The sequence below is a fragment of the Ylistrum balloti genome, unplaced genomic scaffold (assembly GCF_031769215.1).
Source record: "Ylistrum balloti isolate Yb309-2 unplaced genomic scaffold, AGI_CSIRO_Ybal_v1 Utg370152, whole genome shotgun sequence".
NCBI classification, from domain to species: Eukaryota; Metazoa; Mollusca; class Bivalvia; order Pectinida; family Pectinidae; genus Ylistrum; species Ylistrum balloti.
This window is the reverse complement of record NW_026782152.1, coordinates 926,189-951,973: the sequence shown is the minus strand read 5'-3', so window position 1 is coordinate 951,973 and position 25,785 is coordinate 926,189. Positions and strand designations below refer to the sequence as shown.

Here is a 25,785-nt window from a genome sequence, read left to right as displayed (position 1 = left end):
TTCTTTTTTCTCAATTTCAATCCTTTATTGACTACCAGTAAAGTAGCCTGCTGGTAAAGCATGGATAAAATTCAAACATTCCATTTTAATTGCAAGTAAATTTGTGGTACTGAAAAAGCTACCATCATTATCGTAAACGTTGTAATTACACAGTGGTCCATCCAAGAATGAATCGGAACCATTCATATCGATATACGGACACATCCGAGGTATTTTTAACCGATTGTTGTTTGTCGCCGTCTCCATCGGCTGTCCTCACGTCGGTTAGTTCCTCTGCTCCATCCACACCTTTCTCTAAACTTGCTGTTACTGGAACTGGAGATTCCATCTTGTCCGGTAGCTGTCCTGGTAGTTGGACAGTCCTTGATTGACTGATAGAGGGCGCCAGGGTGCTGGAGAATACTGAAGACATGAGTCGCAGTGGCCTAGATTCCACTAATGTGTCGATTACCACTTCGTCGTCTGTTTGAACGTCAGTCGATCGGGTGCTAGTCCAAACGGGTTCCACAAATAATGTTGGGTCAATCTCGTAGACAAATGGTCTCTTACTCGGACGGAAAAAGTAGTAACACCCTAAAAGACACCTTCCCAACAGTGGTGCTGGGCACCCTTCTGTACCATTCAGACTGGCAACATCTGCAAGGTCCTACAAGCAAGAAACATACTAATTATCAATTGATGGATTCGCCAGAATTATATTTACACTATTTTCTCATACTACAAAGTAGTTTAATCAATGTTATCCCTGTTACCAAAATATGACTCCACAATTAATGCAAAACTTTCATCTTAATGCTTATAAATCATTCAACACAACCTTTTTTTCACTTTTTAATGTTACTTTTCCTTGAGGCTTTTCTTATTGTCAAAATCTGGAAAAATATATTTATAATTGTGGTTTCATAAATCGCAATGCAATTTCCATGGTAAAAACCATCATCAACTTTCATAATGCCATTCCGTGTTAAGAGTTGTCACCAAATTCCACAATGCCGTTTCTTGTTACGAGCAAATTACAAGTAGTCAAATGACGAAATTCTATTTACAACACAAGAAAATTTTAGTATATGATGTAATAATTTCATATTGATCGCAAAGACAACAAACCTGTGGATCTACTACAATGTGACGTCGCTGAGTCATGACGTAAATTCAATATAACCAGATCGTATAACCAAAAATCTGAAATAGAGGGACTCAGGATTTACAAATTGTTTCCGATAAATGCCAGGTAATAGCAATCAGAGAAATTCCTATTATCTTTTTATAACTATATGGATCTTATTTTGACATGAACCAGTCTAAAAAAATGCATGTAATAATTAGGCGAGTTATTAAAGTAGCTAGTGAGCACATGCGTTTTGATCATAAAACTTCGCTACTCACAAAAGCCCTACGTCATTACCTTTTGTAGCGTAACCATATCACAATGGATTACGTCATCAATTTTGACTCACAGTATTATGGCGCATAACATTTATTGGAAAGCATGGGAGAACAAATTATCAATCACCAGAAAAACTTCCATTAGACTTTAAAATACCATCGAATTGAGATGTCTCCGTGGAACGTTCATAAATGTTCTATCAAAAGAGAATATATCGATTTCTCAATTTGTAGATTTATTGTTGGTGTGTCTGTCTAAGAAGATCTGACTTGAGCCATAGGTCTTAGCCCTTAATTTCCGTATTGTTTACTAATAAAGCATTAATGAATGGCAAATCGTACCAGTTCCAAAAAATGTTCACCGCATAGCATTGATGAGACAATATGCAGCTTTCAGCACATAATTGAATCTCTCTCCCCCCCCCCTCTCTCTCTCTCTCTCTCTCTCTCTCTCTCTCTCTCTGCTATTTTCATTCACCCATATCTAATACCGAGATATATGTGTGTTTTATAAGTAATTTGCATAAATTACATTTAGTAAGATAGGGAAATACAACTTGCCAACTTATCAGTTTGTCAGTCCACTGCCTTGTGTGGAGAAATCGCTGTGATACAATGAAAATGACGTCAGCTAATTGTGACGTCTTTGATTGACAACAGATGGAGTTATGGGTATTTGATTATGATGCGCAAGCCACTATTCTAGCTATGCGCCAACCCACTGGTAACGTTTTATCATATCTAGTTATATTTAGACATTTCAAAACAGATTATTTGAGAACGAATTCGTGAATTTAATTTACAGAGCCTTAAATGCATTGTTTCTATGTTTTCTTTTTTAAAAACTTGGGTCGTCAGTAAATATTTCAATTTGTACTTTTGAAATGAAGCATATGAATGTTGTAAAAAATGTGTTTATTCTCCTATAACATTTGATATCCACAAATCCAAAATAAATAACTTTACCTGCATGTACATTGTACAATAGTGACAACAGCCAAATAGCTAGAAACGGTCATGTACAATAACATCATTAAACTTGTTTCCCATTCAAAGACCAGTCGTATTGTGCATGTTAATTCCCTAAAAACCATTAGTTCCAGGATGGGGAAGGACTTCGCTTTCAAATGCCTCTACCAGGACACTGCCCAGATCCACTACTCGTAAATAGGGGTGAAAAACAATTCCCCGACACCTCTCATACATGTCTGAGTGTAAGTGATTTTCTCTAAGATACACTCCGATGTGAATTAACCAGGTTACATTATACATATCTTCTGTATGAATTATTATCATTAAATATGTGTTTCAAGACAAAATATATTTATTATCACTATATCGTCGTTATTATTTTCCCTTTTGATTCGACAATAATAAGTGAAGAAGTGAATTGTTTAAAAACAATAGTACATCCCATCTTTATTAATTTTTTATTTAGTTATTAATTTTCGTCAAAGCTGAGTGTCGAACATAAGGTCTGAAGCTATCATGTTCCCGCCATAAAAGTAATGTCACATGACTAGCACGTGATCAAAACAAAGAGAAGACAAGATGTCTGCGGACACTAATGTAGACATGCCTGTTTTACAGAGAGAGAAACGTTCGCGATTGGTAGTTCCTACGTATACAGATGTCTCCGGTGACGAACAGGTATATAAGAAGAAACAGTATACTGCATATATGTATCATAATTATATCACACGTGTTCTCTGAATGGCAGTGATTGCCGGCAGTTGATTCGTATTGATCTGTTATATATATTCTTTTGTTGTGATTTTAAAAAATAATATTCCGCTAATCGGATTACTGATGTAACGTCACAGGACCAAAATCGGAACAGTACCCAAAATGACCCGCGTTTCTTATTCGCGATGTACCGATTAGACTTCGTAATACAAATGATTAGTGTTTGAAATTCTGGCTTCAAATTACGAATCACTGTAGAAAAAGAACTGCCTTTCTATAGTACATTTAAAGTACCCATATCTTTTATGATATACAAATTTCTCAATATTTCAAAGACCTGCGTGAATATATAAAATGTAGCAAGTGTTTCTAAAATGAGCATAGTCATTAAAATGTAAATATCAATAACAGCATAATAAATGTGAATATTGACATTAAATTATAATGTTAGAGTCAGATATTTCTCGGTCTAGGCCCGGACTGCACCATGCTGATTATTGAGTACATTTAAAAGGCAAAAGAACAATATGATAAAGAAATATTGAAATGGTGCCATACCACAATATCAAAATCCTGTCATATCTTAAAATTCAATGGAAAAAAAGAGAGAAAAATATATCAATTGGATTTGCTAATTATTTTTACAAATAGAATTTAATGATAAGGCCAGTTTTAAGGTAATGCTGGCATAAAATATTTTTGGTGGACCTCGCTCTGTGGAATTGACTGCTGTGTGAAATAAATACAGGGATCTTTGGCATCTAAATTGTACAGTATGAAAACCTAAGGTATCTTTTGTCTCATTTTAGCAAAATGATTGTTGTTACACATCATTCAACAGTTCAAATACAAAATGCATCTAAGTTATTATCTCATTTTAAAAGATATAATACAAATCTAACATACTCTCTCAGCCCTGAGAATAAAATCCTTTCTTGTGCTCTAGAATTTGATGCAACAAAGTTGCCCGCAAAACTAAGGAAATGGTCCCCCTCTGTTACTTGTGTTGTTTTTCCTTATAAGATTGTGTTAATAAAATATGGAGGTTTCTTGATGGTTATTATTGAAGTTCACTGGGTAGGTTGTGCAATATGGGTATTTTGAGAACAGATCTTTATGAGTATGAAGTACTTGTACATTGTATTAAGTGTCGACTGTTGATTAATATTCTATGAATAGTCGCTTGAATAAAATGTGATGTGCATTGATTATTATCTACATGGGTATTAATGTAATATATCAATATTTCACATGTAAAATTAACATATAGCCCCATACCTAGTACATATGAACTCATCTTTGGTGTACTGCAAGGTGGGGTCTACAAATCATTAACTGATGTCAGTTAATATTGTTGGTACCTATACATGTTGTTTTCATTCAGGAACCTGTTTTATTTCCTACAGGATGATATCTCCAGTACAGCCAGTACCATTATGGAAGACTCCTCCATCCGTAGTGAAACTCCTCCAACACAGCGACGATTTGGACGTGGGAAAAATAAAAATAAGCGATGTAAACTTCAATATAAATGTACAAATTTTATCAAGGTAAAAGCAAAATTAGTTTGTATTAAACATAAATGCTGCCAAATCTCTTTCTTTATGATTGAGATTCCCAATTTTTAAACAAAAAGTTTATCAATGCAAGAATCTCCTTAACTTTTCCAAATTTAAAAAATCTTTTTTAGTGCAGCTTAAAAGTAATTAAGAAAATAACTGTTCTGAGGGGTAGAGGTAGCTTTGTCTCAACATTTAATGTCCTTTTCCAGGGTTTTCCATAAAAGCCGGTCGCCGGCCAATTTGACCGACTACTTTGATCATTTGGCCGCCTACACCAATCCAGTTCCGTAATAATGTTCTGTACACAACTACACATACACAGCAGGCCAGCCTCCTACTTTCACTACACAGCCTACTACTAACAAAATTATGGAAAACCCTGCTTTTCTGAGGCTTGAAGTTTTGTAAATGTTTTTGATAGATGCATTAGTTACCATCCATGGACTTGCTGTATCGTACATTCTTATGTATCAATTACTTTTGCACATTAACATGTAATTATCTTCTATTTTTCTATATTTTTGTGGTTGAATCTTCACAGTTCTAATCCAAAAAGGTTACACTCAAAATTAGATTCTGCATCATTCCTTATAACCAGTGTGTTACATAATATGTTGATATTAAAGACAATATTAATTTTTTGTCATATACAATTTCTCATTTCAAATTTAGACCAAAATGCTTTATTCAAAAAGGTTACACTCAAAATTATATTCTGCATCATTCCTTATAACCAGTGTGTTACATAATATGTTGATATCAAAGACAATATTAATTTTTTGTCATATACAATTTCTCATTTCAAATTTAGACCAAAATGCTTTATCCAAAAAGGTTACACTCAAAATTATTCCTTATAACCAGTGTGTTTTATGTTGATATCAAAGACAATATTAATTTTTTGTCATATACAATTTCTCATTTCAAATTTAGACCAAAATGCTTTAAGTTAGTTTTCATGTTACAAGTATGAAATGATAACCAAGATACTTAAATGATTTGATATTTACAATGGTTTGCAAAAAATTTCAGGAAGACCATGGACAACCTCTGTTTGGACTTCATATTAACCAGTTTACGAAGGAAGGAGACCCAATACTTTTTGCAACAGTTGGATCAAACAGGGTAAGTGACTTATATCAATAATTGCTATTGTCACCAAGAAATTCTGTAGTTTCAGTGTATTTAATGTTGTAAACAAACTTTTACCCATCTTTCAAAACCGAACAAAAACTAGTGAAGTAGGAATATTATTAAACTATTTCTACACTGCAGTATAAAAATTATGTTTCTAAAGTTTACTAATAATACCCCAGAAGTTGACGATGGGATACAGAATTAGCCAAACTCCCTGTATGCAGAAAACTTCAGCTTCACATATCTCTAAGTGGTTGCCTTGTATAAATGTTATACCAAATACATTGTATTAATTGTTTCGTACTTATTTCAGATCTCGTTAAGTTATTAAATCACTACACCTTTTGAAATAAAACACCTGTAAATGTCTATAGTTGTTTGCTAGGTACATGTTTACAATTGATTAATGTTTGAGTAATGTTGCCCAAATATTTGCTGTGTGTAAACAGGTAACATTGTACGAGTGTTTAGAGGGAGGAAAGATCAACTTACTACAAGCCTACATGGACCCTCCTGTATCCTTTTTCTCCCCTTCCCCAGCTAGTTTGTCACTTCAGCAAATCTTTTTTTGACTATCAGAGTAATTGTCTGTGTGTTTTGAGATTTACTTTAATGACTTGAATTTACCATACACAGCTGATTTCTTATATATCCTAATACCTTGAAGCTTTGTAATATTTGGTCGTTGTGATAATTATATATTTTAGCTATGCATCAGAATCTTAAACAAGCACCTATGTATTGTAGAGGCAACCCTGTAACTAGAATCTGGAATTCATATAGAAAAAATAGAAGCAACTGAAAATTTTGATTTCTTGAACTGAATATATCTGATTCCAAAGTTTCAAATCAAGGGGAGATAAAGCCAAATTAAGACTCAACTTGAGAGAACAGCCTCTTATATTTAAAAAGCTAAAACCCTGTGATGAAAGAGGAACATTTCTAGATGTTTCATTTGTACATGCACATAGGATAGCAAGTTGTCTTCTTTAACATAGTAAGTGTGTGGACAGTGAGGAAAATTTCTACTGCTGTACCTGGACATTTGAGTCGACTACAGGACAGCCACTTCTAGCAGCAGCGGGTCTCAAAGGAATCATCCGTATCATCAGTCCTGTTACAATGTCATGTATCAAGGTATGTAGACATTCTAACAAAATCATACATGGGTTTAGGTAGGGAAAACTGAATTTACTGGTGTGATAGTTTGGTAACATGACAGCATTGAATATTTTGTGGAAGGAGCTGAGATTTATATATGATATTCAGCTAGATCACCTGGCCACAAAAAAGCAAGAAGTTTAAATGAATGGAAGATACACTGACCCACCAGTGCCCTGATGGGGGAAGAGCACAATTATTGAAAAATCATTGAAAAGATTATTCTTTCAGTATCACTATACAGAATCTTTTGCCAAGGAGGCTCAAGAGGATATGCCAAGTTAATGAAAAAGACAGATCATTGAAAATATTTTTCTCTTAAAAGATGGTCTGCACTATTGTCATCTTTATGCCAGAGGAACTGGCACAACTGTAAAATTTAAATTTCTGAAGCATTGTTTCTTCAATTTTTTTATTCTTTTGTCACTGTTAAATGCTTCAGAGCTGTCAGCCATTTTTTTGGTTTGAAATATTACTAGTACAAGAGAAACATATTGTTTTTATCAAAAGTGTTAGTTGATGTGATTGAATATGAAAAATATTTTTTTGAAATGGATACGAAATGAAAATAAATTGTGATTGTTTTTATTATAGTATTACAAAGGTCATGGAAATGCCATCAATGAGCTCAAAGTTCACCCCAGGGACCCCAATATGCTGATGTCTGTATCAAAAGGTTAGTCTATAACAACAGTTCATTGTGTTTGTGACTTAACTCCCCGTGCTAGTTTTTTCAATAGTCTTTTTGTCTCACTTTGTTCATCATGCTTTGTGCTTACTATATAAAAGACAAAAGGACAGTAACTGTTAATTGTCTCTTTGAATCCCTAAAAAGCCTTTCCCTAGCATTTGAATTTAACTTCAAATCTCAGACCTCATCAAGGTGTGTTACATCCACCTTAAAATAAAGAAAATGCATTTTTATTTTGTACAATTTTAATTATGCACAGATTTTTTCTTTAAGATATAAAAGTGAATTTAAAAAAAGAAAAACAGTTTTTCGTGGTGGTATGATATAAAGGACAACTGCCTATAGTGTCTACCTTTCTGACAGTACAGACAGGTGTGAATCTACATCAGGTGGTAATTTTGAGAGCTACCCATCAGGAGTTTACCATTAATGCTTTAACTTTACTTCAGATCATACATTACGGATTTGGAACCTGAAGACGGATGTCAATGTGGTGATATTTGGGGGAGTAGATGGACATAGAGATGAAGTACTTAGTGCTGTAAGTAGATGGACATAGAGATGAAGTACTTAGTGCTGTAAGTAGATGGACATAGAGATGAAGTACTTAGTGCTGTAAGTAGATGGACATAGAGATGAAGTACTTAGTGCTGTAAGTACATGGACATAGAGATGAAGTACTTAGTGCTGTAAGTAGATGGACATAGAGATGAAGTACTTAGTGCTGTAAGTAGATGGACATAGAGATGAAGTACTTAGTGCTGTAAGTAGATGGACATAGAGATGAAGTACTTAGTGCTGTAAGTAGATGGACATAGGAAGTACTTAGTGCTGTAAGTAGATGGACATAGGAAGTACTTAGTGCTGTAAGTAGATGGACATAGAGATGAAGTACTTAGTGCTGTAAGTAGATGGACATAGAGATGAACTACTTAGTGCTGTGAGTAGATGGACATAGAGATGAAGTACTTAGTGCTGTGAGTAGATGGACATAGAGATGAAGTACTCAGTGCTGTAAGTAGATGGACATAGAGATGAACTACTTAGTGCTGTGAGTAGATGGACATAGAGATGAAGTACTTAGTGCTGTAAGTACATGGACATAGAGATGAAGTACTTAGTGCTGTAAGTAGATGGACATAGAGATGAAGTACTTAGTGCTGTAAGTAGATGGACATAGAGATGAAGTACTTAATGCTGTAAGTAGATGGACATAGAGATGAAGTACTTAGTGCTGTAAGTAGATGGACATAGAGATGAAGTACTTAGTGCTGTAAGTAGCTGGACATAGAGATGAAGTACTTAGTGCTGTAAGTAGATGGACATAGGAAGTACTTAGTGCTGTAAGTAGATGGACATAGAGATGAAGTACTTAGTGCTGTAAGTAGATGGACATAGAGATGAAGTACTTAGTGCTGTAAGTAGATGGACATACGAAGTACTTAGTGCTGTAAGTAGATGGACATAGAGATGAAGTACTTAGTGCTGTAAGTAGATGGACATAGGAAGTACTTAGTGCTGTAAGTAGATGGACATAGAGATGAAGTACTTAGTGCTGTAAGTAGATGGACATAGAGATGAAGTACTTAGTGCTGTAAGTAGATGGACATAGAGATGAAGTACTTAGTGCTGTAAGTAGATGGACATAGAGATGAAGTACTTAGTGCTGTAAGTAGATGGACATAGAGATGAAGTACTTAGTGCTGTAAGTAGATGGACATCCCTGACATATGATTCTGATTTAATTATCATTTTTATCAATAATATTATTTTTTCATGCTTAAGATCATTCCATATGACATATACCCTTGTAATGATTGTGAGAAATTGGAAATTAATTGTGTTAATTTTCTCAGGGTTTGCATTGAAAATGATTTAATATTAAATTTCAAATTAGATTGTGACAGTGGATCATAATGACAGCTGAGTTTATGGCCTAATGATTTGTGTTAGAATTAGAAAATATTTTTAAACAAGATACGTCTGTGATCTTTGATATTGTTTATTTTGATGTGTGTGTATATGTCTTAGACTTGGATCTTTTAATTACCAATTAAATGTACTTCACAGGACTTCAACATGGACGGTTCCATTATTGTGTCTTGTGGAATGGACCATTCATTAAAGATGTGGAAGACTGACCATGAATCCATCCAAACTGCTCTCAAGGAATCTTACAACTTTGTCCAAGGAAAAACGTAAGTCTAATAGTTCTTTATGGATCACCTACAGAATTCTTCTAAGATTTGAAAATATTTGTAAAACGTTTATTTTGATATGTCTGTATATGTCTTAGACTTGGATCTTTTAATTACCAATTAAATGTTTCTGACAAGATTCTGTCTGGATCACCTACAGAATTCTTCTGTTTCTGACAAGATTCTGTCTAACATTACATCTGTCCTTCCGGAGGTCTCTACAGACCGAAAACTTCAATAAATGGTGATTGCTTGAGGAAAAGAATTGTTTGAACTTTGAATTAAATTTCTTTAATCACATAGCTACCTTGTTATCAGTGTAATAACATATTTTTTGTTATTTGCACAAATGTAGTATTACCTGGCAGAGCTACTATTGGCTGCTATGTGATAAATGGAATCTTGCATTTCTTACCATTTCATGTAAGATTTATGAAACTTGTCAAATATTTCAATTTAACTTGCCAAAGGCTCTTTAAACTGAAAAGTTCTAAGACTTGTTTTATTATCTTATGTGAAATGAAACTTGCATAAGAACCTCTCCTTTTGGTTCACATGAGACAAACCTGCAGTCCTCTGATATGGTACCGTCAAATACCTATGTGTTTCAATGGAATGGTTTCAGAGTATCCAGCAAGATTGTTTAAGATATAGGTTTGGTTTGGCACCATATACATTCCACACTTAGTTGAAATATCCCCTTCATGAAAGGTTTTTTTTGTATGTAATCACCATAATCATGTGCCAAATATAATACTTTGCAACCATTTCAACAAAGCTAGAACCACCATTCTATGGCAGAGACCTGATTGATCACAGTTTTATTCATATTTATATTTTAGAAAATTTAATACAGTTTTCCAGCATTTTCCTGATTTTTCTACACGAGATGTCCATAGAAATTACGTGGATTGTGTACGATGGCTCGGAAGATTTGTTTTGTCTAAGGTAAGGTAGCAACAGACTGGGCATCATATAGGTTGTGTGAATGCTCCTTTCAAATCACAAACCTTAAGAGAAATTCATAGGGGTTGACAGCTTGAAATTTTAAGTCGATTATCTCCCTTGGACTAATAAACATTGGCTGTTTTGTTTTCTAATTGAAACTGTTTTCTGTAACTGTTTTATATATTTTCAGTCATGTGAGAATTGTATTATCTGCTGGAAGCCAGGACAACTGTGCGACACCGATACTACTCTCAAATCCAAAGAAAATAAAGTGACGGTGGTACATCGGTTTGATTATCGGGACTGTGACATATGGTACATGAGATTTGGTATCGACTACTGGCAGAAGGTAAATATTGTTTAAAATCAGTGTGATACATTTGCTAAATGTCTAAAATAAAATCTAGTTTACATAAACATGACCTACTCAAAAGAACTCCCGTACTCAATCCACTGTTTAAATTAGGGCCCAGGGACTCCCAACTTTTGTATAGGGATACAATCCACAGAATATAATTGGTAATTTGCTTAGGAAACTGTATCATGAATAGAAGTGATTCAGTTTTGAGTCTTTAGTACAATGCATCAAAGATACCATTCACACATTGTCCAGCATTGTCTACACACCCTACATGTCTGTAAATAGTCCACAATCCTGCACAATACACGATTATACTACACACTGTCATGCTAGGGTCACCCTCCTGGACAGTGAGGTAAAGATTGGTCAATCATTATTATGGATTGAAAAAAATAAACAGAAGTCTTGTGTCCTAGTTTTTAATGGCAAACAGAACATTATGAGATTTCATCAATGATAGGGGTGCCATGATCATCAGAGGTTCGGCATGTACAGGAACAACTTAATCACACCTGGGCCCAGTATTGTCAAAAGTCTTCCTTTTGCCCTCTTGGAGAGATTATTCTCTTTGTTTTCTTTTAACTAGTGTTTAACTATCAGTTTTACCCAAATTATTTTGGGATGGAGGAGTGGTCTCCCTTTATTTGAGTTTTGGAAGCCTGCCATGATCATATATCTGGTCACAGTCTTTCAAAATATGCTCTTTGTTTTCTTTTAACTAGTGTTTAACTATCGGTTTTACCCAAATTATTTTGGGATGGAGGAGTGGTCTCCCTTTATTTGAGTTTTTTAAGCCTGCCATGATCATATATCTGGTCACAGTCTTTCAAAATATGCTTTTTGTTTTCTTTTAACTAGTGTTTAACTATCGGTTTTACCCAAATTATTTTGGGATGGAGGAGTGGTCTCCCTTTATTTGTGTTTTGTAAGCATGCCATGATCATATATCTGGTCACAGTCTTTCAAAATCAAGAATGAACAGGTGCTTTAAAGATGTGTGTAGATATTATGCAATGCTATGTTTAAACATATTATCAATATTAGCTTAGTAGCTTAATATCTGGTTTATCTTTATCTCAGTGTGTGGCACTGTTGATGTGATATCAATAAATTCTTGCTTTGTCATCATATCATTTTCTTGACAGGGTCCCAATCTCCCACAAACCACAGTACATTACGGTTGTTTAATTTGGCTGTGTTATTGATTTAGGCTGGTTTGCAGGGATTAAATTTCACAGCATGTTGATAAGGTAGTATCGATGTTAACAGGCATTTACCAGGTAACTGGTTCATTGTGTAAACATTCCTTGGTATTAGTTTTGTGCCATCTTAAGTGACAGCATATGTAACGAAAAAAATTAAATTCCTCGCATAAAAGTGTTGATACTGTAACACACCCAAATTATTGTGTCTAGAAGATTAAAAAAAAAAAGAAAGAAAAAAAAGCATGGATCTAAAGTAGCTTTACAGATGCTTGGCATCTATAGCCATTACCTGGATCAGCTGTTAGCTAGCTTGACCAAATTTTACACTGCAATGAGACCAAATAACACATACGTTCCTGTGGAACGGATATAAAATGTGGTTTGAAATTAGTTCGGGAGGTAGTTTATACTTTTATTTTATAAAAACATGTATATAATATAAATAGACAAAAATGGAAATGCAGAACGTTATAAGATGTCATATGTTAAATGACAGCTTTTTACTATGTATACAGGCATTACTACTCTTCTTCTCTGTTTGGAAGACAAATTGTATCGTTGACACTTTTCAATTTATTTCCATTTGTCCTTAGACTCCAAGTTTCTTATACTCAAGATATTGTGCGATATGGTCTTAATACCACCACATAACTAAAGAGATGTTTAAATATTTTTATTATTCTTTAAGATATCAGTGTTGATCATACATATTTAAAAGGGTAACTGATTTCTGACATCATTCTGAAACAGGAAGTTTCATTTTCAGTAGGCCAACCACCACAGACTTCCTATCAATATTTAAGTCTGATACCACGATGTCTCATTTCATACATGATTCATCTTGTAGAGGTTTGAAATATTTTCCACTTTTTAAAAATTATAAGATAACAATAAATTAATTGACATGTTTATGAAAACTAAAATAAAATAAGAATTTTGGAACCAATGCCGTTATGCCAAGAGGTTCTTCGTAAGATCCTAGCTGTCGGCAGGGATGTATAATACGTATTATACGTCCCTGCTGTCGGTATGGATACCGTAGTTATGCAAAGCAGTTGTATGCAGAGAATAAGATAGGGTAGGATACAATCTTAACACACCACAGCCGATTCGTGTATCTGTTCACTACATAGTGGTGGTTGACCGATTTTGCATCTTTGGTGATGCTTCATCAGAACACTTTATGAAAATAAGTACAAAACAACACTGACTAGTGTAGAATTAGACTTTTTAACAATGAATTCTGCCAAAAAGCTTAAACTCTGTTTATAAGCATGGACAAGAAATGAAAGATACATTACTTAAAGAGATAAAATGTGGTTGGCGTATTACGTGTTGTTTTGTTATAAGCTTATAGGTCTAATTATGAATTTGCAGTATGTCTTGAAGAGCATGTTAAAATAGCATGAACAGTTTATAGGCCTTTATGTTTTTTTTCCCTTGTTTCATGTTATACAAAATGTATCAGTCTTGTACATGGAATATACGCTATACATCATTGTGTTAACGTCGCACATGTACAATCGCAAACAAGGATTTATCAACTCTTTTCTGTTGAAATGAAACCAATTGTGTAGTTGTTGTTGAACATATTTGGAAATTAAAGGTGTAATTGGTTTATATTTTTACTTAAAAATGAAAATATTTAGATCTTCTTGGATTTTGATGCATATAATTAATATATACAGATGTAATTGGCAGGAGTAATGAAAAACACAGCTCCTAGCTGCTGGCTGAATTCGGCCTATAGCTGTCCATTGTTTACTGACACACCACTTCTTTTATTTCTTTGAATACCTATCATACACAGCGTTTACCAGTGTCCTTGACACTTTGTCTATATCAGGTAAACATTACTGATCATGTAGGCCACAGCTTGTTCGGGGATAGATATTCTGAAAATTCTGGGATATTTTTTAGTAAAACTCCTTATCAAATTAAGATAATATTGTTAAAATAGCTGACATTTTCTGCAGAGATATCTCTTGGTGAATGACAAGGATTATATTAACCCATTCACTAATGAAGGGGTGTGGTGTTGTATACATTAATGTATAAATATGGATACTACCTTAGAGATACCAGAGTCCTTTATTTAGACCTAAAGGCACGCTGACAGAAGATAACACCATAATTAATTTGATAGGTGTTTAATACACCGCCATTATAGATTTACTAAATTTTCTGTTTAAAGATATCCCCGCTACAGTGAAGGACAGGGACATTGTGTTTGCCCTGCCCGCACCTGTCTTCATCTTTACTTCATATTTGGTTTTATTTCCATCATTTTGATTTTACCCTCCTTTTAATGATTAAGTGATCGTCAGATTTTACAAATAAATACACCATTTCATCTAATTAGCAAACTAAGGACCACACATGAATGAATTCCCTTTTTCTTTGCTGTTGCAAAGAATAAAAAAGGCATAATAAGCTAAAGTATTGAAATAAGAAAAAAACTTTAAATACTTTTTAATCTTTTTTTTAATAATCTCATAATGCAAATGAATGTCTTTGTTACAAACTCAAAATTTGTTGTATCTTTTCTCTGTTCTTTTTGCTTTATATAATATTATTTGTTGCTTAGAAAAAAGAAATCACTTACACATTTACAATTGATACACGATACTAAAAAATATTTACAGTGAATAATAAAAATATAAGGACACATTGACAAAAATTTAAGACAGTTGAAGTATTGATACAAACTGACAGAAAGATGATTACATACAGAAGGACAAGGCCAAATAAAACAATTGTTTCCATTATCAGACCCACAAAAAGTTTGGATATATCATAATCTTTATGTTTTTATAACAGATTTACAAGAAAGTTTTGTGGATTTCCACAGTGACTATAAAATCCTTCGTGATTTGTTGACCGATAAAACACACATACTAGGGGAGATAACCGAAGATAGTGGAAACAATTTGTAATTAGTTTGAACCTGATGAAGATATTGATTTAAATCAACACAGAAAATGAGGTTTGGGTGTTGTATGGAAAATTTATATACATTTTGTATATGTTTCATTACTTTATATACATAAATACATTTTATATCATTATTATAACAATGGAGTAAATGATAATTTTTTAAAACTTCTCAAATTTGTTCATAGTGGAATAAATGTGGTCAATATAAAGCATGCATTGTTAAATCAGATTTCTAATTATTTATACTGGAGACACTCAGAATCTTGTGAAGTAAATTTATTTAAAAATTTTAAATACTTCCGAAAGTTGTACATTTTTTTTTCTACTAGACTAAAACTTATAAATGTTCTGCAAAATGTTATTTAATTTTTGTATAGATTAAAGACTATTGTTGAAAACCAGTGGAATTTTTTAGTCTTAAGAATAATGAAATTATCTTATGAATTAATAATGTTTTTTCCTTATATGGTAAAAATCAATTTACAGTTGATAGAACAAGATTAGTTAATTTATATTAACTGGTAGTGCTATTCAGTGTATATATATATATATATATATATATGTGTGTAAATGTCAGCAATTTGTTTATCCTTCAATTATGTATGTTAAATACAAAGTTAAACCAATGTTATATAACAAAGAAATACAAGACTGACAAGAAATGATATTTGTTATCAAGTGTCTCGATCATTAATTGCCTGTATACATATATGCTAGCTAACATTAAATGAATATCAATGATCCCTCTTACCCCTGAATGAGGGTACAAAACCCTCAAAATTGATGAACCTTCTGGTTTGATATACCCCGTTCAATGACTCCTATATGAATATATTGTTAGGGGTTAACTCTACCCCTAGTTTCAAAATACAAGGGAGAACACAAAAATAATGAGATTAAATTCATATGGCATCATACATTTATAGTTATAAAATACACTTATTTTATGATGTTTACACTGAAGATATGAAATTTCGTATTTTTGGCATTTTTATGACTTTTAAGATATTTTCATGCACCATATACCCAAAGCTGTACGTATGATCTTGAAAAGTCACTGATTTTTAGTCAGAAGGTGGTTTACACTTCTACACATGTATAAAATGGTTGATATGCATGTTATTTCAATGTTTCTGAGCAATACTTAGACATTTGTACCAAGTTGTTTTGTTCTCAGAAAATAAATAGACGTCCTTCTCTGGTCCTGTAGAATATCCACATGTGTCAATATTCTAAGATGGTATAGTGTCAATATCGCCAGTGTTAAGGTTGTCACTAAGAGCACTGAACACAAACAGGATGATGTTAGAATTAGCACTCCCCGAGTGTTTACTCGCCTAACCACAAAAAGTGAATTCCCAAAAATAAAGTAAATATTTGTACTACAGTACACATGTACCAAATTTTAAGAAATGTGTTAAATATACTTTTACATTAGTACTTTCAAAACTTCATCTAATAATTCTTATATCCATTCTGATCTACTGCCAAATTGACCTTTAGATGACCTTGGCCTTGCACTTATTGTGTGATATTTAACATTGTCATAGCGAGCTGGCAAAAACATATTGTCCCGCTTACGATACAAGTCTGTTTCACTCTGATGGTGAGATCTTTCTTGACCTTGAGTTTCTGCTAGAGGCTGAAGGTTTCCAAGGGATCTATATCTACGCCTAGACAAAGGAAAGTCTGGAGAATTTGGATCTAAATTCCTGTGATGGTGACGACTAAGAACATGGACTTCAGGTGTAAGAGGGTATCTTCTACGAGGTATTGAATTGACATAACCATGCATGTCTGGTACACTTTGGGAATGTCGTGGCCTAGGAACTGGTCTGGGTAACCTGATGACGTCACCATGACCGTGAATATCTGGTTGGCGACTCCTCATGAACATGTTTGCTGTAGAGCGTCGGACGCCATGTCTATCATAAAAGTACGGCACCATACGACTTACCATGAGGTCATTCCGTCCCTCATGGTAACGGCTCATTCTGTGGGCGTATCGCTGGGCTGCATCTCGCTTCATGTTTTTGAACCTAATTTCCTTTAACAATTCCCTTTCTGACAATCCTTTAGTCTTGTTCATTTCTTGTCCCTTTTTTCCTTTAGTTTGGTTATTCTTTTTGTTAGCGTTCCTTTTCAATTTTGAATTTTTCGCCTTTTTGGTTCTTGACTCTTCTTTTTCCTTAGCTAGGCCTACAAGTGGTATTCCCATGTAGCCGTTGAGCAATCTCTGATTTTTCTGTCTTTTTCTCATCAAATTTTCAACTTCAAAATCCAAACTGTCTCTTGAAATTTGTTTCGATAGATGTCCACCATTCATGTAAGTTTTTGGTTTGTTATACTTCGTTTTGCTATTTTCATCCGTAACCAGATGATTACCGTTGACCGATTTGTATCCAACGGTGTTAAGACGTTGACCGTATTTAAGTTTTTTACGCCACTGGTAATAACCCTTGAATACCAGTATCCCTATGACAATCACCAACATCAATACAGTTCCAACGGAGGAGAAAATTATGATGTACAAGAGAGTTTGGTGGCATTCAAACTTTCCAACTTCGTAATTCACAACCCACCTACCTTTTCTGTCTGTAGGCCCTTGACACGAGTAGCTTGTATTGACTCGATGTATCACTAAAACCTTGGTTTTTCTCAACCAGTCTCGAAAATCTAGTAACGCGCAATCACAGCGGAAAATATTGTTGGACAGGTCAATTTCCTTCAGTTGGACCAAATGATTGAAAAGTTCAGGCTGAAATGTCAACACCTTATTATCATTTACTTTCAAACTTTGAAGATGTTTGTTTTTCTTTAGCATGTCTGGTGGGAAAACTGTATAATTATTGTGACTTACGTCTAGCTTTTCAAGCTTTGACATCGCTGACAAAGCGATTTGTAAAGAGGCAGAATCCATGAGATCGTTGTTGCTCATTCTAAGTTCAGTCAAATTTCTCAAATAAACAAACCCATCCGCATCAAATCCTGTCAGTGTGTTATGACTGAAATCCAAATACTTAACAGCATATAGTCCATAAAATGTGTTCCTGTCCATTTCTGATATGAGATTTCCCTGGAGATGAACCTCCTCCACTTCCTCCCATCCTAAATTGAAGATTTGTTGTATTCTATTACGTGATATATCTACGATGCAGGGGGTGTTTCGTCGAAATGTTTGATGATCAGCTTTGGAAATGGCATTTCCACTGAAGTTTGCTAAATATATATTGGAAGAATCTGGAAAAAGAAATGCTTTCAGTTCAGAAAGTTGATTGCGACTTATATCAAATTTCAACAAACTGTTGAGGCCAATGAGCTGATTTAAGTCAGTTATGCGGTTTCCTGCAAGAAACAGGATTTCTAAATTTGTAAGAGAATCCGGAATACCAAAGTTAGTAATTTGATTACTGCTGAGATCTAAATGCTTGAGAGAAGCCATATTTGTAACCACAACCATTCCGTCACTGATTTGATTGTTTGACAAAATTAAAGTGTGTAGATTTACGAGGTTTTCACCAAACGTTGAGTCTACATTAGCGATGTCATTGTAGGAAAGGTCAAGATGAGTCAGGGTCAGTATCTGAGTTAGTGAAGTTCCGATTTCTGTTATCTTATTCTGATGGGCTTGAAGAACTTGCAGATTGGCATGGTAGTCGGATAACGTTTGAGGAATGGTGATAAGTTTGTTGTGAGACAGGTGAAGTTCTGCTAGAGGAGATGCCTGAAGTGCTACAAGAATATTCCCAATGTCTGTAAGGTTCATCCGAGACAAATCCAGGGAAACTAAGCTCGAAAAATCTGATGAATTGAATGAAGCAGTGAGATTTTCAGAAGTCAAATGATAATTTCCAGTCAATAAAAGTGTCCTGATTTTTCTCAAGTCGTCAAATGCACCTTCTTCAATACTATGAATGCCACAGAAAGAAAAGTTCAGAGTCTTTTGTATTGCATCATTCCAGTTTTGCGCCATTTCAAAAGTTTTCTGGGGAATGGTGTGGAAATTGTTTCCAGTAAAATCTAGCAACTCCATATTAGTCATAACTTGGAATCGCAGTCCTAAAACAGGAGTTGTAAAGTGATTGAAGCTTAAATTTAGAACTTTCAAGTTTTGTAGAAATCTGAACGGTACATCAGGAAGTACAGAAAAACTATTATGGCTGAGATCCAAGATTTGTAAGTTAGCTGTGTGAAGAAATACATCATTCATCAGGCGATGAAGACGGTTTCCACGGAAACTGAGACTTCTGACGCGCCCAAGATGGTGAAAGACGTCTCCTGATATTTCTGTGAGGCTATTCAGTGATAGATCTATAACTTCTAACTCAACTAAGGAAGAGAGAGAATAGTTGAACACAGGTCCCACATTACTTTTAGTGATGCTGAAATCTTTAGTGTGTGGAGGTAAACTATTTACATTTAGCAGCTGTAGTCTTGCACAGGTCACCATGGTGAAATTGTGGGTACAGACACAGCCAGGATGACATGTGTATCCGAAAGTCATATGAGTCATCATCAGTATGAACAATGATGCTATCCATATGCAAGTGTCCTTACCTGCCATTGTTACATATGTATCCTTCACAAGCAGAAATCCACCGAAAACTGTTGACCCTTAATCATTGTAGCAACACTGTTCCTTGCAAAATATTTAGAATTAATGCAATTTGAATTTGAATGCATCTGTGTTGTCAAGGTTATACTGTCAAATTTCTAAACTATCAAAGACATGTTACTGTCAGAATGCACACACAGCAAAGCCCTACAATTTTCTGAAAATAGGTATTGTAGTTTGTAAGAAGGGGCGTAACCTTAGACAAATATGTACTAAACTTCATTTCCTCAGATTATCTTCATCCAGTAATTAATTCCAAATTGAAGCTCATATCATTATAATGTATAATTGTGTGTATGGAAGTAGAGAGTCTGGCGAAGGGAGTGTTTGAGCAGTGTTAGGGGAATAACAGGGGTAATATGCTGTATAATACACCTATTAACAACTGCCCCAGCTGTTACCAACACAATGTCAGATTTAATTCACTACCCTTAACAGCCTTCTACAGTACTAAGTGAACACACAGCATAAATTTGCATACTGATAAAGTGATTAGCCAATTAAGATTGACCAGAGGTTGGTTTGATAAGTTTGACAGTGTTGGCTACACCTCTACAATGCATGTCTCCCTGTTGTAGCATTAATGACCAGACTGGGTAAGTCAGATGGATCACGTTTCAGCTAGCCACGGTCAACAAAGTCTTATTAGCTTAAATAACTTCACAATATTTATCGTCAAAACGCGGAATTAATTCAGAGTAATTAAACCCAGCACATGGAGTTCTGATGATGAAGATGTAATTACACCATACAAATTTTGTCAAATAACCATATATATCTCTATAATATCTGAAAACTGCATATATGTAATGTATTTATGGACAAAAAGACAGGTTCACATATTGATGAAAACTGCACTTTTTTTACAGTGTGGTTCTGAATATTTCTTTTAACATACTGATACTTAATCAAGCCTCAGAGAATTTTATGTCTCAATTAATTCAGAATGATTTTTATCATATCTATAAATTCTAATTTCATATTTGATAGAATTCCAGAAAAATTGTAGAAACTTTATACAAATACACCTGTAGCAAACTCCTTAGGGGTATGTTAAGTAATCATGATCCTTCCAAACTTTACTGTACCACAATAAACACCATGGTCAAAGGTCATATTCTATTTTACTTGTCATCAGGAACACACCTATTTTAATGAGACTTCATAGCACTTCGGTCACATATACATGTCAATTTAAGCTTATTTGATAGAACAAGAGATCAAATAACAGTAATACTTGAAACAAGATTTTGGTGAGATCCCATAATGCTCCTCCCACTGACCATGTTTATGGAATGTTTAATGAATCTGTTTTTCATGATGAAAAGGCATCCTTACATTTCTTTGTAATATGCAGGACCAATTTTATGAAACAAATCTCTTTCATTTGTATTGGTGAGCAAAAAATAAAATCTTTGAGGCAAGTTAAGTAAGATTTCATATAAAAAGTTAACTTGTCTAAGATACTGTTTATCACATAAACCAGAAAAATTTCATTATGGCAGGTTTTCCATTTAGTAAAAATATGGAGTATAAATTCAAATGGAGACAGATATGACGTCATAGTCCATATCACAACATCAGAGTAGATCTCTGATGCTGCCAATGTAACACACCAAAGAGTATATTACAATATCGTAACTTATGGGGTAGAGCCCTCGAGCTATCTGTGATTTTTGCTGGTTTTAGATCACTTATAGGCTATCTGCTACTGCAGACTATTTGTAAATATGTTTTTTACTTAATATGGTAATATATGTAGCATCCTGTAATCAAAAGTGTTATATAATGTCTACAGTGATAAACCAAATGTAAACAAAATATGATGTCAGTTTATTCATACCCATACTTAATTAGTCAGCTCCGAGCCGACTGAATAATGTGTTCTTCTGGATCTATTTGGTATATTTAATGGTGTTGTTTAATAGGTGTCCACACTAGTGAATCCATGACTAACAAATGATTTGACATGACAATGAAAGTCTGGTGTTAATGTAACAGAGGTCATTTTTCATTTCAATGCCTCCGCTAGGAATCGAACCCGGGACCCCTGGCTTACTAGTCTGACGCTCAACCAATCGAGCTAAAGAGAAGTTCTCTCTAGCCGAGTGGTATATTGCGGCTAGTATTTTACCAAGGTTACATTAATTTCTGTTACACTAAAATACAAGTACGATTTTATATTTATCTAAACATTGTTACAATTTACCAGCCTGAGGTCAGGTCTGACTGCATCGCTGTAGGTCAGTTGATTAGTACAAGAATGTTATCTATGTATGGTTTGATAGGTTCATGTGAGATTTTCAGTGGATAAGGTTATCACAGAGTACATTTGATTCTATACAAGCTAGGTTTGATGACCTCTTAATACCTTGCAATTAAGATTGATCATTGAAATGCATGTTGTTTCTTTTGTTCTTGGTACAAATGTACAAAATTGTTTCGTACAATGGTGTTCTATGTATGAGAGGGAGATCCCAATATAGAATTTCTAACCCATGTGTATCAAAGCTGTTTATTTCAAAACCACAAGCAAAATGTTTTTGGTGTTGTTGTAATGGGTATCGCATGTTTGTTTATTTGCACAGGTGATTGCCCTTGGTAACCAGGTTGGGAGGATATATGTGTGGGACATCGATACTGAGGATCCTACAGCAGCCAGGTAACTCTCCTAGTCATTACACACAGTACCCCTCCTTATAACAGTAATCCTCCTCATCATTACACACAGTAATCCTCCTCATCATAACACACAGTAATCCTCCTCATCATTATACACAGTAATTCTCCTCATCATAACACACAGTACCCCTCCTCATCATTACACACAATACCCCTCCTCATCATTACACACAGTACCCCTCCTCATCATTACACACAGCACCCCTCCTCATCATTACACACAGTACCCCTCCTCATCATTACACACAGTACCCCTCCTCATCATTACACACAGTAATCCTCCTCATCATTACACACAGTACCCCTCCTCATCATAACACACAGTACCCCTCCTCACCATTAATTACTGTATCTAGCACCTTTTACAGTGTTAGTTTTTTTTCAGCATTCACACTTTTCAGACCTATTACTTAAATGTATATAAGTCTTTAAGTTCAACACAACTTGGCAGTTTTTGATGTTTTAATATTTTAAGGGCTGTTGCTTGTTGGACTGTTTTCTTTGATTTTGCTTATTTAAAACCAAACCAATCAAACAGTACCAAGGTATATTGCTGAGACTTGAGATTAAATCCTCGCATTATTTGGCTTTCCGTGCCTACTTTGTGATGGTATCATCTTGAGAAATTTAATAACATTTAAAAATGATTTGAAATTTCAGATGTACAGTACTGAGTCATAACAAGTGTTTTACAGCCATTCGTCAGACAGCCTTCACATTAGATGGCAGTACACTCCTAGCAGTTACTGATGATGCCTCAATATGGCGCTGGGACCGAGTGAAATACTGAACGAAAGGAAAAAATCTTTGTTATATACCTAGATCCATGCAATTTGATATTCATATTTGAATGGTATTGAAACTACAGCATTTTTGAAAGAGGAATAGATGTTGATTTAAACCAAGGCTGATATGAACAGTTAGGTTCATAGATATACCAATTCACAAATAAGTTGTTTGTGTAAAGAATACTATACCCCGGGTAGTCAGAAATAAGACATGAGAATTATTACAAGACTTGTAGTGGATATAGATCTGATCTGATATAGATTGAACATGTATAAAATACTGTAATTAGAAATAAGACCAGGGAATTATTTCATGTATTGTAGCGGATATAGATCTGAAAATATCATTCTTATGTTTTTTTGTCATTAAAAAAACTTCTTTGAAGCAAGAAAAAAACAAATCAGGTGCTGCACATTGAAAGTTGTGGTCTTGTAGTTACCATGGACAGATGTACATTTAATTGGTATAGTCTTTGTTAATGAAAATAATGTTACGGTGCAAAATGTGGTTTTTATCCCAATGATATTGGGTTTTAATGAAAAAAGATTATAAGTTGTTCAATTACTAGTTTACTTTTGAAATGTATGTTGAATAAAAAGTGTTAATGTACAAACAACATATTTGCCCAGGACAGGTACATACATTTTGTCAGTTGCATCATAGGAAAGACTTGGATAATAGAACAGGGACCAATATGTCAATCAATAAATCATATTGTACAAAATGTGAATTTTCAATAAAAGTTTTTATTGAATTATAAATCTTTGTCTTGCTGTTATGTCACTTGATCTTCAATGGGACAATTCATATTGGGAATATACCATTTTCTTACATGTTACAGATATTGATAGACAAATGATAGTTACAACTCTAGATACAGGGTGGTTACAGTAATAGATACAGGGTGGTTACAGTAATAGATACAGGGTGGTTACAGTAATAGATACAGGGTTGTTACAGTAATAGATACAGGGTGGTTACAGTAATAGATACAGGGTGGTTACAGTAATAGATACAGGATGGTTACAGTAATAGATACAGGCAGGTTACAGTAATAGATACATGGTGGTTACAGGACAGTTACAGTAATAGATACAGAGTGGTTACAGTAATAGATACAGGCAGGTTACAGTAATAGATACAGGATGGTTACAGTAATAGATACAGGGTGGTTACAGTAATAGATACAGGGTGGTTACAGTAATAGATACAGGATGGTTACAGTAATAGATACATGACAGGGTAGTTATAGTATAAAATACAGAGTGGTTACAGTAATAGATAAAGGGTGGTGACAGTAATAGATACAGGACAGTTACAGTAATAGATACAGGGTGGTTACAGTAATAGATACAGGGTGGTTACAGTAATAGATACAGGGTGGTTACAGTAATAGATACAGGCAGGTTACAGTAATAGATACAGGGTGGTTACAGTAATAGATACAGGGTGGTTACAGTAATAGATACAGGGTGGTTACAGTAATAGATACAGGGTGGTTACAGTAATAGATACAGGGTGGTTACAGTAATAGATACAGAGTGGTTACAGTAATAGATAAAGGGTGGTTACAGTAATATATACAGGGTGGTTGCATTAATAGATAAAAGGTGGTAACAGTAATAGATAAAGGGTGGTGACAGTAATAGATACAGGACAGTTACAGTAATAGATACAGGGTGGTTACAGTAATACATACGGGGTGGTTACAGTAATAGATACAGGGTGGTTACAGTAATAGATACAGGCAGGTTACAGTAATAGATACATGGTGGTTACAGGACAGTTACAGTAATAGATACAGAGTGGTTACAGTAATAGATACAGGCAGGTTACAGTAATAGATACATGGTGGTTACAGGACAGTTACAATAATAGATACAGAGTGGTTGCAGTAATAGATACAGGCAGGTTACAGTAATAGATACAGGATGGTTACAGTAATAGATACAGGACAGTTACAGTAATAGATGCAGGATGGTAACAGTAATAGATGCAGACTAGTTACAGCTTAACATACATTTTGTTTAAACAAGAAACTGATCAGATAGTGTGTTCTGTTGATAATACACCTATTCAATATAAGGTAGGTGCACTAGCAGTGCCCTCTACCAACTGATTTAGCTTCAAGAAACTAAGGATGCAAAGATGCAAATTTTGTAGAAAATGAAAAAGATATATTAAGAAACATTTTGATACACTGGAAACAGAAAAACAACAAGAGTTCTAGCAGTCTCTGACATTCTTCTTGGACAAAACTGCACGAGAGAATAAAAAATGTGGCCAAGAAATAAAATGATATATCAAAACGTCACCCCCAAAACAGGTAAAAATATTCTTTTATTAGTATTAATTTAGAGCCGCGACAGCACAGAAGGTACAAAATGGACGTTCCAACCTCCCATGAATGTTGGATCCGGAGCTGGT

The 25,785-nt window shown here is 34.4% G+C and overlaps 2 protein-coding genes across 2 annotated transcripts; one reads left to right on the top strand and one right to left on the bottom strand.

Moving 5' to 3' along the window:
• The first annotated feature begins 2,937 nt into the window (after positions 1-2,937).
• LOC132550816 (polycomb protein EED-like) lies at positions 2,938-24,055 on the top strand. The gene is made up of 12 exons (XM_060214906.1): positions 2,938-3,036; positions 4,479-4,622; positions 5,667-5,759; positions 6,221-6,286; positions 6,774-6,908; positions 7,527-7,608; positions 8,073-8,164; positions 9,694-9,821; positions 10,664-10,769; positions 10,960-11,118; positions 22,476-22,549; positions 23,230-24,055. Exons 1-12 carry the CDS (start codon positions 2,938-2,940, stop codon positions 23,357-23,359), a joined length of 1,308 nt encoding a protein of 435 aa, XP_060070889.1. The 3' UTR covers positions 23,360-24,055.
• Positions 16,738-19,836, bottom strand: LOC132550850 (protein artichoke-like). The gene has a single exon (XM_060214941.1). The coding sequence runs from the start codon at positions 19,834-19,836 to the stop codon at positions 16,738-16,740; it is 3,099 nt and encodes a 1,032-aa protein (XP_060070924.1).
• Positions 24,056-25,785: the final 1,730 nt, after the last annotated feature.

Excerpts from the sequence above, each read along its gene's own strand:
- LOC132550816 (XM_060214906.1), top strand. The coding sequence starts at position 2,938 with ATGTCTGCGGACACTAATGTAGACATGCCTGTTTTACAGAGAGAGAAA. Across the intron at positions 8,165-9,693 it reads GAGATGAAGTACTTAGTGCT|GACTTCAACATGGACGGTTC; the intron begins GTAAGTAGATGG and ends TGTACTTCACAG. Across the intron at positions 22,550-23,229 it reads GAGGATCCTACAGCAGCCAG|ATGTACAGTACTGAGTCATA; the intron begins GTAACTCTCCTA and ends TTGAAATTTCAG.
- LOC132550850 (XM_060214941.1), bottom strand. The coding sequence starts at position 19,836 with ATGGCAGGTAAGGACACTTGCATATGGATAGCATCATTGTTCATACTG.